At 38.6% G+C, this 18,997-nt stretch overlaps 1 protein-coding gene and 1 long non-coding RNA gene across 2 annotated transcripts in view; one reads left to right on the forward strand and one right to left on the reverse strand.

Moving 5' to 3' along the window:
• Window positions 1-18,997, forward strand: part of SYNE1 (spectrin repeat containing nuclear envelope protein 1) — a 319,748-nt gene that overhangs the window by 219,522 nt on the left and 81,229 nt on the right. The window contains exons 92-99 of the mRNA XM_075035971.1: window positions 3,921-4,088; window positions 4,857-5,018; window positions 6,303-6,497; window positions 9,643-9,816; window positions 11,713-11,904; window positions 16,326-16,460; window positions 17,170-17,276; window positions 18,702-18,852. Coding sequence (XP_074892072.1) covers window positions 3,921-4,088; window positions 4,857-5,018; window positions 6,303-6,497; window positions 9,643-9,816; window positions 11,713-11,904; window positions 16,326-16,460; window positions 17,170-17,276; window positions 18,702-18,852 — 1,284 coding nt within the window. The remainder of the gene's footprint in view (window positions 1-3,920; window positions 4,089-4,856; window positions 5,019-6,302; window positions 6,498-9,642; window positions 9,817-11,712; window positions 11,905-16,325; window positions 16,461-17,169; window positions 17,277-18,701; window positions 18,853-18,997) is intronic.
• Window positions 9,673-18,997, reverse strand: part of LOC142034516 (uncharacterized) — a 52,740-nt gene continuing 43,415 nt past the window's right edge. The window contains exon 6 of the long non-coding RNA XR_012651675.1: window positions 9,673-9,781. This is a non-coding gene — a long non-coding RNA (uncharacterized LOC142034516). The remainder of the gene's footprint in view (window positions 9,782-18,997) is intronic.

Raw genomic sequence — 18,997 nt, forward strand, 5'->3', positions numbered from 1 at the left:
GAAAATGTAAAACCAGGCTAACAGCTCCGGTAACTCAAATAGTAAGGAAAACCCAGTGAAGATGCTGTTGCACTATGAGCTGACACCAAAATGCAAGTTTTAGAACCTGTGATTTACTAGGACAAAATTGAACAAAAAGATGATGTCTTTCATTTAACAGAAGATGTTTGAAAGAGATAAAATCAATGGTGTTATAATACTCTAAAAAACTTACAGGCAAAGGTTTCTTCAGTGTGGTTAATGTTGAAATGAACTGCACAGACTAAGCAATAAGCGGAAGAACATTCCAAAATGCAGTGGCTTACTTACAAAATGCTTAGGTTCACACTTACATGAGATTAAAACTAAAGAAGCTATGAAACTGCCAGTGCTGATCATGATGAATGCCCAGGGAGACTTCAGGAAAGAAGGTTGGTTAAAAAAAAATAATTCTACATATTAGTGAATTAGGAGCTTAAATGTAAGTTAAAAATATTTTGTATTCACTAAGACTCAGCAAAACTAATTTGGAAATGTTTTGTTTTAAAAAGTAGCCAGTGTTAAGCGAAATAATTTCTCACAGGAAGATCACCTGCAAAATACAAAAAAGCCCCATGTGAACAGGAACTCTAGAAAGTAAAGAATTACATTAATTTAGTCTTTGGAAAAAAATTAAAAGCTCTTATGAAGTCGGGTTGGGGAGGGGAAAGGTGGGTGTTAAGACTGTTGTTAAATTCATCCCTAATAATCTCTCTACAGTCTTTCATCAGGGTTTCTTAACATTTCTTAATGGCGAAATGTAGCTAGTCTGAATTCAGACATCTATGCACTATTTTTACATTACTAACAAGTAATGAAAATGTAAAACAAGTGCCAACTGTGTATTAGTGGAAAGGCTGGTTCTACATATTGAAATAGATTAAAAAAAGACCGTAAATACAAGAAAGTGACAGATCTAGCACTGTTATAAGGTAACAGTTGCCCAGGTTGTTTGTTTCATACTGAAACTCCTCTAAAAACAATGGAGTAGGGGGGGGAAACTATAAAAATGTTAACTTTTAAAAAGTTCAGGAATTTCATAGTATATTATATTTCAGTAATAGCTAAAAGTTCTTCAATGCAGTTTATTGTGATGCGTAGCAAAACCAGACACTTAGAATCATAGAATCATTTAGGTTGGAAAAGATCTTCAAGATCATCGAGTTCAACCATCAACCATGCCCACTAAACCATGTTCTGAAACTTTATCTGTGCTGCTGAATGAGAATCCTTTGGGCCTAAAACTTCTCACACTTACCCAAAGATGTAGTTGATTAAAATTTTGCACATTTTTTAAAACTTGTTTTCCAGATACACAATGCAGAGCAATTGAACTGAAAAAGCTGAAGTGTTATCACTAAGCCTTGGAGGCCACAGCTGATTCTGTGCTTCAAGCCTTCACCGCTGGGTCACTGTTAAATGTCTATCTCCTTGTACTCAGCCTACTTAATTATTCTTTCTCCTTCCCTTACGAAAACTCATCTAGGGTGCAACAACCCTTGTTAAATATCTTTCGAAATCTAAACACACCCTTTGACCCTACATCCTAGCCACAAAGCTTGACTACTGTTCATTGGCTACTTTTCATAAAAGCGGGCATGAGATATTATGGCTTTTACAGGGGCAACAAAATATGTTACTTGTAAAAACATCTGGATTCACACTACCATCATGTGAAAGCTCTGCCAAAAAGAAACTGCCATGTTGTATACTCCAGAAAGTAGTTGAAAAGATAGGGAAAGGGATTGCTTTTCCCTCTCTGTAAAAGCAAGCCCTTTATTCTGGAAACCATGATTAAGAAGTCTCAGAAGCACAGCTTTTCTATTGGCCTTGAGAGAGACTAGCTAAGGGCTGGAGAGTAGCTGCAGAGAAGGCAAAATGAGAAGTTGCCTGCACTGGTGCAATTTTTCACCGTGAATTGGGAAGATCACTTGTGGTCAGAGTAAAAAAATTCTGTTTCCCAATAATTGCCTTTGAAGAAGTACCTCATCTGACACTTTTGGACAATTTGGTGGGAGTGACCTGGTTTCTATGCTCTTCCAGAGCTTGTTTGGTTTTGTTCACATACTGTGTTAGATAACATATTGAAATGACATTGGGAAATAAAGATTCTGCTCCAGATCAGGGGACAAGCAGGGGGATGATCACTTCCCTGCTCCTGCTGGCCACACTATTTCTGATACAGGCCAGGATGCCATTGGTCTTCTTGGCCACCTGGGCACACTGCTGGCTCATATTCAACCAGCACCCCCAGGCCTTTCTCTGCCGGGCAGCTTTCCAGCCACTCTTCCCCAAGCCTGTAGCGCTGCGTGGGGTTGCTGTGACCCAAGAGCAGGACCCGGCACTTGGCCTTGTTGAACCTCATACAACTGGCCTCAGCCCATCGATCCAGCCTGTCCAGATCCCTCTGTAGAGCCTTCCTACCCTCGAGCAGATCAACACTCGGGCCCAACTTGCTGTTGTCCGCAAACTTACTGAGGGTGCACTTGATCACTTGTCCAGATCATTGATAAAGATATTAAACAGCACTGGCCCCAATTCTGAGCCCTGGGGAACACCACTTGTGACTGGCCAGCGACTGGATTTGCCTCCCTTTGCCACCATTCTTTGGGAATTTGTATTTATACACATTTACACTCTTACATTTGCTGTACAGCAAACGGTCTGTGGCCTATTTGGTAGACACAGTTCTGTAAGCTGCCAAGTGAAAGGCACTTAGTTTTCTCTCAGTCACATGGCTTGACATGCTGAATTTTCCTCCTCATCATACAGGGTCAGGAAAGAAGAAGTTTGAGAAATTTGCAGTCATTGGAGGAGGATTTTCCAAGTACACTTTTCAGTAGATTTTGAGCAACTTTTTATGCAAGTATTGTTATAAGTCTTGAGAGCTGCCTGAAAGAAGATTTGGTCCAACATAACAGAATTCAGTGGAAAATCTCTTACTGATTTCAGTGGCAGCAAAACTGTGTATTAAAGTTTTCACTGGGGCATTTACAAATTCAAAATGGTTGAGGAAACTGGACAACAGTTTCTGTGTCACATCGTCTGGAGCATAGTTCACTAAGCGGGGCCACTGAGTGAGAAGAAGGAAGGTTGCAGCATTTCTCACCTTCCAAATAGATGTGGTGGTAACTGTTTTACATTATTTCAGTTTTAAATAATCTTTGTCATCAAGTCTGCTTTCCTGACTTAAATATAGATACTGTGCATGTTTCCTTAATTTTACATTTTCTGTAGATCTTTTTAATTGTCACCTACAATAGCTGAAGAAATGCCCATACACTAAGTATAGAAGTTCTGGTGAGAAACAGTTCCACCCTGAATTTTCAACGGTAATTTGAACATTTGCCCAGTTTCCTTAGTACTTTTGGTCCCTTTTCCCACTATCTTTTATAAGTTAATTGAGAGTACCTGTTTGTTCGAAGTCTTACTATAAGCTAGTGCTTCAAACTCTTTCTTACATCATTGACTAGTCCTACAGCATATTCCTTTTTGGTTCTTCTGTTGCATTCTCTGTGCTAGCGTTCATTAGGGTGATATTCTTTGCCACCTATAGTACCATAACCCACTGTCTGTTGTGATGGGTTTTCCCCATGCGTAGTTGTGATGATGCTAGAACAACACTCCCACTTGTAGCACTCCCAGCCTTTCCATGTCTGTCCACAGTTGCCTCCTGCACCTCCAAGCTGCATCCACAATCTTCATCATAGTGAAGCTCCAAACCATACTAAGTGTACTACTATTAAATATTTATTTACTGTGTTGCTCAGAGGTTTCCCGTTGGTTTTGGCTTTGTGGGTTTTGTTTTATTTTAATGGACACATGCAATGGGGCAGTATGTGGGGGGATAATATGCAGTATCTTTCATTTTGAAAGTGCAATAATGTGCTTCGTGCTTGTAGGACATTGCTTATTACCAAGCCTTATCTGCTGAACAGTTGCAGACAGAAGCTGCTAAAATTCAACCCAGCACTTCAGCCACCCAAGAGTTTTACGAACCAGGCTTAGAATCAGCTGCTAGTGCCAAATTGGATGATTTGCAGCGTTCTTGGGAAACACTTAAAAATGTGGTAAGTCTTCATCTGGAGGGCTCAAAATAATCTGCTAGCTTGTAAGGAATAAAATGCAAAGAACTGGTTCAGCTAATATTCTTCTCTGCAATTCTTGGTTTTCAGGTGGTAACAGGAATTGTTAGTTGTGATATTATATTATATTTTTTCTGTTTGAAAGCCTGTGCAGGATGGACTTCTATTAAGAAAAGATAAAAGTTATTAAAGCTGATAATTGCCTTCAGAAATATTGGCTATTGTCAGACTGTATTCCATAACCTAACAGGGAAATCCACTTGTGCTGGACGAGCTGGCAAAAAAGGCTCAAGAATCCAGTTTCTCCAAATACTGAGTCAACAAGTTTCTACATGGTAATGCAGCAAAATCATTCAGTGGTGTATGAAAATGGTCAAAGTTTTGGTCACGTGGTATAAGTTTTAATTCTTTGCAGAGGCACAGTAGCTATTATGGGGTATTAAGAAATATGCATCTAGCAAATAGTGCACATCCGCATGTTTGAGTGCATAAAATCTAAAATAAGCATGAGAATGTGCCTAGGTTTTCCCTGCTTATTAAAGTCCATTTTTTTCAGTCTCAATCTAGAGTTTGACTGATGATATTTAAACAGATAAATATTTTTAATATGGATGTTTTGCTTTATAATTTATACTTCTGAAAAATTGTTGCAAGTTTTTGGTTTTAGTCTTGTAAGCCTGGGGATGTATGAAGCAGAAGAAAGAGCAAATCCTGTATCAGAGGACAGATTTTATACCTTCCATTCCTCTTCAGATCAGTGAAAAGCAGCGCACCCTCTATGAAGCTCTTGAGCGTCAACAGAAGTATCAGGACACACTCCAGTCTATATCCACAAAAATGGAGACCATTGAGGTCAAACTAAATGAGAGTCTGGAACCAGCCAAAAGCCCGGAGAGCCAGATGGCTGAACATCAGGTAGAAACTTATATGTGAGAAATAGAGGGAGAACATGCATTACCTGTATACCTTTAGTTCCCCTTTTTTAGATAGTAGCATTCTTCATGGATGGATGCCTCAAAAATGTGCATTAGTTGTATGAACCTTCTCTGTTAACCGTATGTCTTGCCTTTCTGCTATTCTAAAGATGGTGTAATGGTGATTCTTTTAATAAAGAGCCTTTTTAAAAAGTAGAATAGATCATAACAGGTTGTCCAATTGAAATTTTCAGCAAAATCTTTTGTCAAAGATTGTGTTCAGTGACACCTACACATACTGTTCTTCGGCATAAGTGCTATGAGCATATATCGGACTATTTATAATGTTTCCAAATTTACTAAGATCATAACCAATACTGATGCATTGTAAATTGATCTAAATACAATCTTCGCCTTGTTAAACAAAACAGACAAGGCAAAGCACACAAAAAATTCTCTCCCAAGGGAAGTCTTGGGAAACAATGCTCTCGATAATAAGAGAATACTTTATCAAGTAGTCAATCTGACATATGTCCAAGTTGTAATCATCTAAGCCTTCTACGTGATAGCTTGAAACTATCTGGTGGGGCCGGTTCTCATTTCAGTGGGAACTCCATGACCTGAAAAGGATAACATTTGGCTTTTGTAGCACTGTGTGATGTCTTGTGCATCCAATGTGTGTATACTATCAGACAGGAAAGTAAAGTGTCTGCTCTAAGGTATTGGTAAGGCAACATCCTTTTGTGGGTATCCTGGAAACTAATTTGTAGAATAAGAATGATAGTAAGAACTTCTTTTACACCATGGAGTTGATATCTGGATGTTTACATATATTGCTGGATGTTCTTTGTGCAGTTAGTAGGTTTCAGGCTGGAGGCTAACTCATGCCCCTATTTTTCTCTTACAAACACACACTCACTCACTTGTTCATTATCTTCACTGTATCTACTGGAATTCCCTGCAGAAAATTTGTAGGAAGAATAAATCTGTATGTATAATATTTCCAAAAGAATACCTTCTTGTGATATGTTTGAAATTCAAGATAAGTAATTAAATCCATATTTCAGTTATCAGATGCATGACCCTAGCTTAAGCATCTAAAAGCAGGACTCAGTCCCGAATTCTGACTCTACCAAACCAGCAGTGATATATTGCACTACTCTGTGTTCCTCATACTCCCTTGGGACAGTCATTTTGAATTTTATATTAAGCCTTTGCCTCCTGAGATACTTTCTTCTCAGTGATAAATGAAGCAAATACTTTCTCTGCTCTCATTTCTAAATAGGCTTTGATGGATGAGATTTTAATGTTACAAGAAGAAATCACTGAGCTTCAGACATCATTAGCCCAGGAGCTGGTTTCAGAACCACTGGATGCAGAAGCTGCCGATCAGCTGGCATTGCAGTCCACTCTCACAGTCTTGGCAGAACGGATGGCCACGATTCGAATGAAGGCATCAGGAAAACGACAACTATTAGAGGTATAAGAAAAAACCTCTAGGATTGGGTCTTTTGGATCACATTCCAGATTTTGAGAGCCCCTTTTGGTAGACCTGTACATTCCACAATGTTCTTAGTCACCACTGAATGCTGATAATGAAAAGTCATTTTCAGTTCTGCTCATTTCTCACAATTCCTTTCAGTAATAAATTATCGTTCTTCTTTAGCAAGCCCCTCATCTTAATGCTAGGTGACAAGTAACCAGAAGGAACTTGGAAACACACTACAGGAGTCATATTATATATATAAAAATTATTTTTTTTTAATATCCACTTTGACATTTTCTCCACAGGAGAAGTAACGAAGCACAGGTATTAAAAGTCATGTTATCTACAGTAAACTTTTGAGGAGTCACCTGTCCAAACTGGGAAACAAGAGAAGGGGGAAAGCTTAAGACAAGAAATAACACCTCTTCCAAACCGTTGCATTGTTGTCTATGCTCATCTTCCCAGTGATTTTCATGCAACCTTTTATTATGGAAGATGCACCCCTTTATTTCTTTGCCTACCAGCTTTACCAAAACTCCTTTAATACTAAGGTGATTTTTTAAAAGTCCTTTACATATAAGAATGTTGCTGTGTATATTATATAGGTGAGAAAATGCTGTCATACTAAATCTGGCTATGGTATGGCTACTTTGAACACTGCAGGGCAGCTTTACTGCTGTACTGCTAAGAACTGTAGCCGTGAATTCACAAACACAGCAACTGCTGCCTTCATAATTTCCAGCAGCAATCGATTCTGAGAGACTGAGTGAGAATTGGCTCTGTGGATCTACCTGGGTTACAGGGTGCATCGACTGCATTAGTTCTGTGCAGTTACCTGAAACAGTGAACAGGTCCTTAGAAAATATCTTTGTTATTCTTAAAAAATTGCACTGATTTTTTCCTTCTCAGAAGTAAAATGGCTTTTACATAAATATAAGAGGCTGGAAGTAGAATAGGAGTCCTACTGTTTATAACTTGCACCCCATACAGGATCTTACAAACTCCTTGATTGTACTTAGGAGGAGATGCTAACTAATAATTTCAAGATAAAGCATGAGTCAAATATACTACTCTTAACTATGGTTAGGATTCTGACAGTTACTTTGATACAATAGTACAAATATCCCCCCATAATCCTGGCTTAGAAATACATATGGTATGTAGACAATATTCAGTAATTTAACCTGTGCATTTTATAGCTCTGATTTCAAAGATAAAATCTTCCAGAATACTACAGGGATATAAATATAGAAATACGGATAGAACAGGTAATGAAAACATTTTGCTGTTGAGGGTGTGGATTAGTAATATTGTTCTTTCTGTGGACCTAATTTAAATAGCTAGACCTTGAGAACTGTTCAGCTCTGGATTATTTGAGACACTTAACAACTATCATTATTCTTTAAATTATTCTAACATGCAATTATTAATTTCCCATTAAAATTAAGCATTCAGAAAAGCTGTGCGAACACTCACCTGTGTGAGGGATTTGCCCTGCACATACAGGTCTGAATTTCCTTACAGAAGTGTGGTAGGTTGACCCTGGCCAGCAGCCAAACACCCACCCTCACTCCCCTCTCCCGTGGGATGAGGAAAAAATAGAAGGCAGGCAAAAAGACTCACGGATTGAGATAATGACAGCTTAACAGGGTAAGGAAAAGCTGTTCGTGCAAGGAAAGGAAAATGAGGAACTTATTCACTACTCCTCCATCAGCAGGCAGATGTTTAGCCACCTTCCTGGAAAGCAGGGTCTCAGCAGGTGTTAACAGTTGCTGGGGAAGGCAAACACCATAACCACAAATTCCACCCCCCACTCCTTCTCCTGAGCTTTTATTGCGGAGCATGATCTCGTATGGTATGGAATATCCCTTTGGTCAGCTCAGGTCAGCTGTCCTGCTGTGTCCTCTCCCAACCTTTTGCCCACCCCCAGCCTACTGGCCTTTGTGAGGGGCGGTTGGAAAGAAAGCCTTAATGCCCCGCAAGCACTGTTCAGCAATAGCCAAAACATTGCTATGTTATCAGCACAGTTTTAGCCACAGTTGCAAAGCACAGCACTGTGGAGGCTGCAGTGAAGTTAACTCCATCCCAGCCAGATCGAGTACAATCTCCTCTTGTTCCATACCATTTGCAGCGTGCTCGGGTTCCACATTATCTGATGCATCTAAGTATCCTCTGACCATCCCATTCTATCTGCTCCTTATTCCTGAAATGCCCTCTACTCTCTCCAGAGCTCTGTATCTCTCATGTACTGGGGAGCCCAGAACTGGACTCAGTACTCCAGCTGTGGATTCACCAGTGTTAAGTAGAGGGGAAGGATCATCTCCGTCAACCTGCTGGCAACGCTCCTCCTAATGCAGCCCAGGATAGTACTAGCCTTCTTTGCCCCAAGGCCCCATTGCTGGCTTGTGGTCAACATGGTGTCCATCAGAACTCCCAGGTCCTTTTCTGCCAAGCTGCTTTCCAGCTTGGGGCCGGGGAGTCCGTGTTGCTGTGATGCTGTTGCTGCAGCAGCCATCGGAGCTTAACGTCATCCCACACCCCTCAGCACACGGATCCTCTGAGAGGCCGGACAAGGTAGACAGCTCTTCAGGCTTCTCTTTACGCACAATGGCTCCAGCAAAGGCCCACCAGTACTCTGTTGGGTCCTTGAAATACCCCTCTCATGCCTCTCTTGAGAGACAGCAAGGCTATCTAACAGCCTGCCGCTGCCAAAAAAAGGCAAAGCTGCTCTCTTTTCCCTGCAGCAAACTCCCAGCTCTCTGTCCCCATGCGTCTGTCCCCCTAAGCAAACAGTTCTGTGCGAGTTGAGCAAACTGAGTCAATGTGGGGGACACCCGAAGGAGAGCAGCCAGAGGAGGCAGAAAAGACCTCACCTTTAGAAGGCTGTAATAGCAGAGATCTGCTGAAGGAAGTAGAAATACAGTGACTGAACTGAAACAGAATTTCAGTCACCAGAAAAGCTTGCTCATCAATTGAAAGCAATAATATTTTGTAAAGATTTCCAACTTATGGATGAAAGGGCTTATTATGGCTTTAAAATACTATATAGAAGTTGTGCAAGACAGAGAGGGAAAATTGTTTAAAAGTGATTGTCATGGTTTATTTCTTTTAAGAAGGAAAATATAATTTGTACTTCTAGGAAAAACTGAACGAGCAGTTGGAAGAACAGCGGCAAGAGCAGGCTCTTCAAAGGTACCGTTGTGAAGCTGATGAGCTTGACCACTGGCTACTCAATACCCGAGCAACACTGGACACCGCTCTGGTTACTGCTGAGGAACCTATGGACATGGAAGCACAGCTGGCAGACTGTCAGGTAAAATTATCTGTCCTGTAATGTTTAGATGAACAGGATGGATATCGCTTTATCTGAATGAAGAGGCAAATATGGAGCATTAATGTTAAGACCATTATTGAGTGGGACGAGCGAGCCCCTTAGCACCTCAGATATGCTCAGTTGGCTTCATCAATGATTTGTGAAATAAAATATAGCTTGTTCTTCATTTCTTATTAGAGACTGCAAACAGTGCTTTAGAAAGCGCATATAAACACAGCGGTAGGCAAAAAAGATATCCTGGCTGCAAGAACATTGGAAGCTCTACAACTTTCAGAGGGCATTTTGTTTTGCTTTAAAGGCCTTGTATTCAATTCACTTACCGTTTTTGCTCAGCTCAAGCTAGAGTTGTTGAACAGCTCGCTTGATAGGTATGAAAACACCTGCAGTGTACTTTCCTACTCCTCCCTTTCCACCTGAAGAACACACTTGCACTAGCAGTGGTGAGTGGGACAGTGTTGTGTTTTCTTCAGGAGTAATCCCTACCCACATTCAGCAGTAAAGTATAATCATCAGTAGGTACTATTTTTATGAATTTAATATTAATCGCCCCAGAATACCAAAACAACCGAGGAAAAACATTTTGCTGCAATAGGAGTAATTGCATATACTTTTATTAACAAGACTTGGATCAGTCATAATATCCAGATTCTCAAATTAATGGAAGATTTCCATTTTTAAATGAGAGTTTAGAACTGTATGATCTTTATAATTAAAATTACAAGATAGACAAGAGACAGGTGGACAAAAGATCCCTTTTCATATTAAAGAATGAGGATCTCAACTATTTTAGAATAAATGAAAGTTAAGTTTCATGTAAGTCCGATGAATTAAACGTCTAGTTAAATTTCCACCAACACGACTTCATCACTGGAATTTTCAGTGTGCTCAGTCTTAAGTGTTCTTTCATCACCCGTCTTTGGGACCTTTTTGTTATATATAGATAAACCCTGTGAACTTAAAGAAAGTAGTAATTTTTTTTTTTAAATATAATCTGTAGGAAGCTCAAAATTAAAAAGAACAGTTAACTTTGCGGAAAAGTTAATCCTGCTGTTCTTTTGCTGGTTCTTAAAATCTTAATACAGTAAGTTTATATAAAGTCCTGCATTTTTTCCACTTTTTAGAGACTGTGCCCTTCTTATCCTGCACACATTCCTTCAGGAGAAATATTTGTTAAGTTTATACTTGATGGTTGATATGGAAACAAAAACATTTGATGTCAGGCTAGGTTTTTGAGCAAGAATTGTATGAGCTTTGAGTTTGGAAGATCAAAATATGCACTATGTCTGTAATACATGAATGGTTTATGGAACATCAGGAAAGTAGCTTTTGAGAATAAACATGCCAGAGATTTGTCACTTTAAGACTCTCTTTAGACTAAAGAGGATTATAGAGAAATCCTTAAGTCCATCATGCACCAATCAGAAAGAGCAAATAGTGAGAAGACAAGCTTATCAACGCAGCCAGAGCAACACATAGGAGGAGGTAGGAAGCATTTCACTAAATGTACATGAAAGAAGAGGGAAGAAGTAACTCCAGCTGCGTGCTCTGTTTCTTGTCATTATGGATGTCAGTCTAGCATCTCAGCCACCCTTACCATTAACGTGCAAATAAAGAGCATCTCCTCTACAACAAATCCTTTGTTTCAAATAATTTTTTAATTTCCTGTTTTGGAAAGGGTTGCAAACAGAAATGGCAAATACAAACATTTGCAAGCGTATTCCAAAGGACTCTGAAAGGGACTGGAAGGCAAGGCAATGATAACCTGCCCTGCCCTTCGCTTGGCGACGGGTGAGGTAGGCCACCGGCCGTCTTGCCAGAAAGCGTGACAGATGCTGGAAAATGTATGAATTTGGTTCTTTGTTTTTGCTGCTGCAGAACATGCTGGTTGAAATAGAGCAGAAGGTGGTAGCCTTGTCAGAGTTGTCTGTGCACAACGAGAACTTGCTTATGGAGGGGAAGGCTCACACCAAGGACGAGGCAGAGCAGCTGGCCGTGAAGCTCAGGACGCTGAAGGGCAGTCTCCTGGAGCTGCAGAGAGTGCTCCACGACAAACAGATCAACATTCGGGTAAGTGGCTCTTTCCAACTGGCTTCACGATGGGCAGGAGGTTGGGGGATTTCATAGCAGTTTCGTGTAACTAGAAAAAGGACTAAAAGTATTTTACTGATTTAGTTTGAGCTATTCATCTTTACATAGCAAATGGAATTACACTCCAAAATAAAAAACTGCCTAGCAAGTTTTAGCTTATTGTTTTCAAGTTAACCACTTCATGGTGAAACAATCCTAACCTCACTATCTTCACTGAAAGGACAATAACAAAGTAGATTGATTATTAGCTTGGTCTGGATATACTCTGTTCCTGTTCCCAGTCCCTTTAGATTGTGTGTGCTCTGGGGCAGGATCTTTCCCACAACAAAAGAACAATCCTAAATACATGCTTTCCTCCATACAGCGTGCACAATGCAATGAACAGATAACATCAAGATAATGAAATATTTTTAAATATGGCTAATACTTAGTGGCGTCATTACACTAAACAAAATATTATATAAGCAAAGATACATTTAACCTCAGTCTTGTCCTAGGTTTCTATTCCTAGCAGCATTGGTCTGCTTATTGCCACTAGTTTATTTTATTTAACGGTTGGTTTTGGTCATTCTTTAGGTTAAACTAACATGTGAAGAACCGAATACATACAAGAAACCCAACCATGTAATGTGACTGGCTGGTTTTGAATTTGCTTGCCCTGTTGTGACTCCCTCCCTCCCTTTTCTTTTACTTCTTTTCTGGGATTTGCTGTGCAAACATGATAAGCTTCAAAGATTTCTAGCTTGTAATGCGGATTAAAGTCTACTGAGAGGTTAGCTTGAAAAGTCATTTGACGTGCTAAGAACTATTTTTAGACCAAAGCAACTGCATAACTACAAAACTTACCGTAGCATCACCAAAAAAAAAAAAAAAAAAAAAAAAAAAAAAAAAAAATTAAAAAAAAACCACCAAAAAAACAAAAGGCAGGGAAGGAAAAAACCCAGGTATTTATTCCTATTGCCTCTAAGATGAAGTAACTTTAATGTTATTCTTGCATATTAAACCTCATGATTAGGCAAATGAAAAGTGTTATCAACAGCATGTAGGCATATAATACTATATTCTGATATATTACTTGTGAAGTGAAAAGACATCATAGACTTTTTTGCTGAATTTTAAAATACACATGCTGCATTTTAAAATTTGCTGCATTTTAAAATAGAGTGGTGTGATTTAGTTTACTTAAACTTTTAAAACAGATTTTTGGATGCTTTTCTAATATTAAAAATAACAACAAAATAGTTTCCAGATGTAAAATATGACTCATTTAAGATGCTGCATGCATCTAAGACTTAAGTTTCTTTACGAATTGCAAGCCTTTTTTGGACTGCACTTATGAATCATGGAAGAAAATAGATAGAGGCAGTATAGCATCTTCAAATTTTCATTGAGCAATTTTTTTTCAAATGAGAAATTCTATAATGTCCTTTTTCAAACAATCAGGCATAAAGTATTACTTCTGGACTGAAGCTCAGAGCATCAGATGCCCTAAAATGCACTGACTTTATCCACTGCCATTATTAACCCTGAGAAACATTACATGCTAACAGCACTGTTGCTCATGCATGTAAGAAACTCAGACTTACACATGTCTCTAGGTGTACTGATAACCTTGTCATTGCCCAGAGGCATAGACCAACCTGCACCAAGGAAAGGAAGGATCCTCCCAAGTTGCACTGCAAGACCAAGAGCATTGTAAAGAATGAGCTATATTTTCCTTAAAGCAGTATTTCAGCATATCTGTTATTCCTGTGGCATAAGGCTTTTTAGGAGCCAGTGTGAGATTCTGTGACTTCCTTGCAGCAATTTCAGTTTTCCTTCTAACTTTAATTGATTAATGTCATTAATGATATGGAAAAAATGATTTGGAGGCCAACCCCTTCATTCATAAAATAAAGCAGTGAAACTAATCAGAAACATGCTTCTTCAGGAGAGTTCCAGACTACATTGATTCCAAATGTAGCATTTTTCAAGCACCTTGAAAGATATACAAAACATTGCCTTATTACTGTTATCTACTAAATTTTGTGACTTAGGGGCAATAAAAATAAATAGACACCTTATAAAACAAAGAAGTAAAATGGATTCTGCAGTAAAAAAAACAGATAGTGCTTCTTTAATTTTTATTACGAAGTGTATTTGTGGGAGGAATGACTTCAGTTGTACAAGACAAGTATGCCTGATATAAGTTTGTACAATTCTGAATCCTTTGAAAAGTCAATTTTTATCACCATTTTCTTCAGGGATTTTCCAGTTATTTCTGTGCTGGAGTGGACAGTCCCCAGGAATGACAGCTTCAAGCACTTATTTCCCTGGCTATTTAAAGGAAATGTAATACAGTACCCTCAGACAGAATTCAAATGAGAATGCAAGTGTGTTTTTTAAAACTTATATTCTGTGATTTAAGAATGATAAAATCTGCTTCACAAATAATTTTGATTTTAAAAGTATGCACAGTAACATATTTGCAAAACCTCAATGCATCCACATATGCCACAATCCCTTTTACACTATTTGTTATTGCAGGAACTGTGGGACTACTATTTATTTGTCTTAGTATAACTCCAAAACTGAAGCTTCTCAACCCTCTTCCCAGAGAAGAGGAGACTCAAAATCTAACTGAAATCAATCAGTCTGCCCAAATGCAATGGAGAACTAGTTACTATTCACTAAAGGAATTCACAAGTTGAATGGCTATTGTCCCTAGAGCATATAAAATGAAGCAGGTTTTTTTTTTTTTACAGTTTACAGAGATTGTCTTTTTTCTCATTTTTAATAGAAAAATTCAAATTCCAGACCTCTTTATCCCTCACATAATATTTTCTTTGCCTAATCTGATATCCTATAATGACATTGTTCACACCCCAACCACATCAGCTTTTCTAGAAACTTGTTCCTACAAAGTAAAGTACCACAGTTTACCTGCAGACTGAATCCTTAGTGAAACAAAGCTATTTCATAGAGCAAGAGCTAATGGTTCTTTCCAGCTCTAGGTACCTGCCTGCCTGTTTTGCTCCTCTTACAGTTTATATCCTCTAACACTAATCAGTCCTTTCAACTCCAGTATACTTGTCATCCCTCAAAATTGAAATCTTACACCTAACTTCTACTATTTAGCAAAACACTGCTGTTTCAGTGCCTGGTGCCAGGGACACTGGTCACGGAGATCTATCCCAGTTGTTAGTATAAGGAGCACCAGTTGAGGCAAGAGGGGTTTCCTCAGCCACCTTTGGTCCTGCTGGTCCCTGCCTGATTTGACACAAAGGCTCTCTGGAAGGTGGAACATGTTTTTTTTTTTTGGAGACCCTGCTGTAATGCCTGAACCATTTGGTGCTCTTAGTCTATTTAGAATAAGAGCTGAGTAACAGGCAAAATATGAATCCTACAAAAATGAGATATGAAGACAAAATGGAAGAGGAATTAAGCCCCAGCTTTAGCTCTAGAAGCTTAAAAAAAAAAAAAAAAAAAAAAGAAGAAAAAAAAAAAAAGGCAGCACTATCTCTACAGTCATTGCATGCCTGCAAGTAAGATTAAATAAATCCAGAGAGGTGTGTAGATAGATAGAGCTAAGTAGCCAGACCTACAAGTCTGTCTTTAACATTAGGCCTAGTGTGTTAAAATCCCTACATTTGTATACATTGGCTGCTAAAATAATTTAAATTTACAGCCAATATGGATTTCAAAAGTCAAGAAGTTGATAAAGCATTTTTTGGAACTGTTAAGGCATTTGCTCTTTTTTGCTTTGCTTACACGGAAAGCCTGTCTAATCACTCATGTCAGAAAAACATAATGATAGAAGTATGAAGTGAAGGAACTGTTGCTTTTGCTGTTCTATTATAACATTCTGTGGTTTGGTCTTTCTTATTGTCTTTACTGTTCATATCATATAATCTGCTGTTAACTGACTGTGTTTCTGCCAACCACGGATAGAGTTATGTACTTACTGATAAGTAAATTTTGACCAGAATGACAACCAGCATTGTCTCATTTTTAGTTAGACAGAAAATTGGCTTTAATTAGACTAAAAATCTGGCAGAAACAACCCATTGATTCCCTGCATTGCCAGTTATATCTGCACCCTTCATTACAGATCAGTGATGGTTTTTAGGAGAAGCGCAACAGTCTTCAGAAACACATCAGTCCATGGTCTCTGGTCTCTGACTCTGCTAAGTGCAGTGGTGTGTGTTTATTTTTACATTGTAGGGATGCTTTCTTGCTAGTAACCAATGACCAGTAGAAGTCAGAAATCTAAGGCCATTGCTCACTTCAAAATTTATGTGAGCCAGCAGCTTGAGAGGTGAAAGGTGGCACTACATGTGTTTTTAAGTTGATGAGCTGGACCTGCCAGCTCTCTAGCAATATAAGAGATTTTGTAAAATCTTTATTTCTTTCTCTTAAAGCAGGGATCATTACAAGAAAAGGAGGAGAGCGATCTGGACTTTGTTTCCTCACAAAGCCCCAGTGTCCAAGAATGGCTGGCACAAGCAAGAACCACTCGCTCACAGCAACAGCAGAGCACCCTGCAGCAACAGAAAGTTGGTGTTTTGCATTTCTTTTCCCCCCATCTTTAGACTGTGTTTGACACTGTAGATGAACCATTCTTTTTAATATTTCCACTGAAATTTTCATATTTACATTGTTTCTTACTCAGTGCATTTGTAATGATGCATCTGAGGTCACTATTTTAGATCTGTAAGAGCCAGGCAGACTAGACACCCTGGGTGACCATGGTCAACTCACTTAATCACTCTATACTTCCATTGTCCATTAGTAAAATTAAATTGAATGAACCCTTAAAGTTACAATAAGGAGAAGATGGTATTTCCTCAAAATAACAATCAACATTGTCATTATAGAAGCAAAGATACACACATTACAACTTATACTGTGTTGCATGATACACAGACATCCTCACCAGGTTAGGTTCCAGTAACTGCATTGCATTAGTTAATTAGTTCAACAATCTGGTTTATGTACCCAATTTTTCTGTGTCCCTGGGTGGAGATTTTGCACTGCTTTTGGTGTTCAAGCAAGCCATATGAGAAATAGCTCAGCTATCTTTCCAGAACATGGTTTAGTGGGCATGGATGATGGTTGGACTCAATGATCTGGAAGGTCTTTTCCAACCTAAATGATTCTATGACTCTATGATCTTTGTGTGACAGTTATGCAATGTAGATATATCCTTCCAAGACAAAAACTCTGTCTGAGGTTTGTTTTGGGTTTTGTAACTTGCTATTCTAGGAGCTGGAACAAGAGCTAGAAGAGCAGAAGAATCTGCTTCGGTCAGTAGCATGCCGTGGAGAAGAAATCCTAACACAGCAAGGTGCTCCAGAAGGCCTATGTATAAGGTGTGCTTTCATCTGGTCTTCTGCAAAGTGAATTTCTTTGACTGTGCTTTGTCATCCTTACGTTTACATCCCTCTTCTGCATATAATCCTCTAATTTTTGTTTTATCATTTTTATACAGCACCTAAGATACTGGAGTCCTGGTTTATAATTCAGGGCTCTGTTAATATAGTTACACAAACCGTTTTGTGCTAATAGATCATCTTCAGCAGTTAGATATTCCTTTTATTCTTATTATCAAGCATCACACTAAAATTACAAACTAGCGGGATTCGTTAGACAAGCAGTGATCAGTTACTATAGCTTTATGGTCCAGCATTGGTGTGTGAATCATAGCTGATCTCTAAAACGTTGTAGTCTGCCATTGATACCAGATCTTCCCAGATGGGATAGTCATTGCTTAATTTTATTTTTCCTGCAGTTAGTAAATATTTTTCTTTTTGAAGCCTTGTATATTTCAAATTTAATCTCTGGTGTGTATTTTCTTGCACACTTGCCCGTTTTGGGTAGAAGTAGATGTCTATAAAAGCCTTGGCTCTGACTGAGAGACTTCTGCCATAGAGAAGGCAGAAGAAAACTACTGCCTATGTGGACCTTCAGGGAGCAGAAAGGGCAAGGTCTTGGGAAGAGGAAACCAGGGTGAACATTATCAGCTTAAGAATCAAGGAACAGTCAACCCTTCAGTTAAAATACTTCCTTGAGGTATCTCAGTAGTAGTGAGCACCTTTGTGGCTCTTCCAGCATGCCAAAGTCTAGAACATGAGCGTAGTTCATCAGACACCAGAACCAAGACTCTTGCATAAGGAATGTAAACTGTACTCGGTAACCTCTTTTCCTCAGCATTTGTGTTAATTCAATGTGGTTTCTTTATTATAATGCCAGAAAGTACTTACTTATCTCCTTCTGTTTGAGGCTTACTTCTGTCACATGATGTTATACAATAGAAACCAACAAAATAATCAAACACAAAATGCTGAACTTCATTCACTGTTTACCAAAGCTAAACTCATATGCTTGTTCTGCATTGAAATATCAGGGTATGTCTGGCATTTTGAGAAAGGAGGTGAGGAAGGAGTCAGATAATTATTTTTTTTTATTTATTATTTCATGCTTTGAAGTAAAGCTTCTTTAAAAGTTACATTTCAATATAGTATATATTCAGTCTGATTTGGGTTTTTTTACTTAATATGGATACTTGCAACTCTAAACAGTTTCTCAGAAAGTACATTTTATCCCATCAGGCAAGAACTTCTAGCTGTTACAAACCAGCCTTGTCTTACTCTCTGAGAAAAAAAAAATAAAAATTTGAAGCTTTAAAAAGTAGCACTTGATTTAAATGTAGAATTTCCTAATTGAAAGAGGAAATAAACATGTTATATAGTAACACCTTTTGTATATGTTAAACCTTTATGCATCTTCCCATTCAGTGAGAAGCTTGATACACTCTCTGAGGAATTAGGCTTCGAAGGTGAGAAGCCATCACCTGAAGAACAGATGAAGGTGAAATGGGAAAGCCTCAACCAGGAATTCAATACCAAGCAGAGACTGCTCCAGAAAACTTTGGAACAAGAACAGCTGGTAGCTATTTTTAATTTCTCTTTGCATTTTCTCTATGAAAGCAGTTGTCACAACATGAGATACAGTATGTGCATAACAGATGCATTGATGTGATGTAGTTAATGCAAAGAATATGGAACAATTTATTTTTATGGCATCTTTAAAA

Source organism: Buteo buteo, chromosome 9, assembly GCF_964188355.1.
Source record: "Buteo buteo chromosome 9, bButBut1.hap1.1, whole genome shotgun sequence".
Taxonomy (NCBI): Eukaryota; Metazoa; Chordata; class Aves; order Accipitriformes; family Accipitridae; genus Buteo; species Buteo buteo.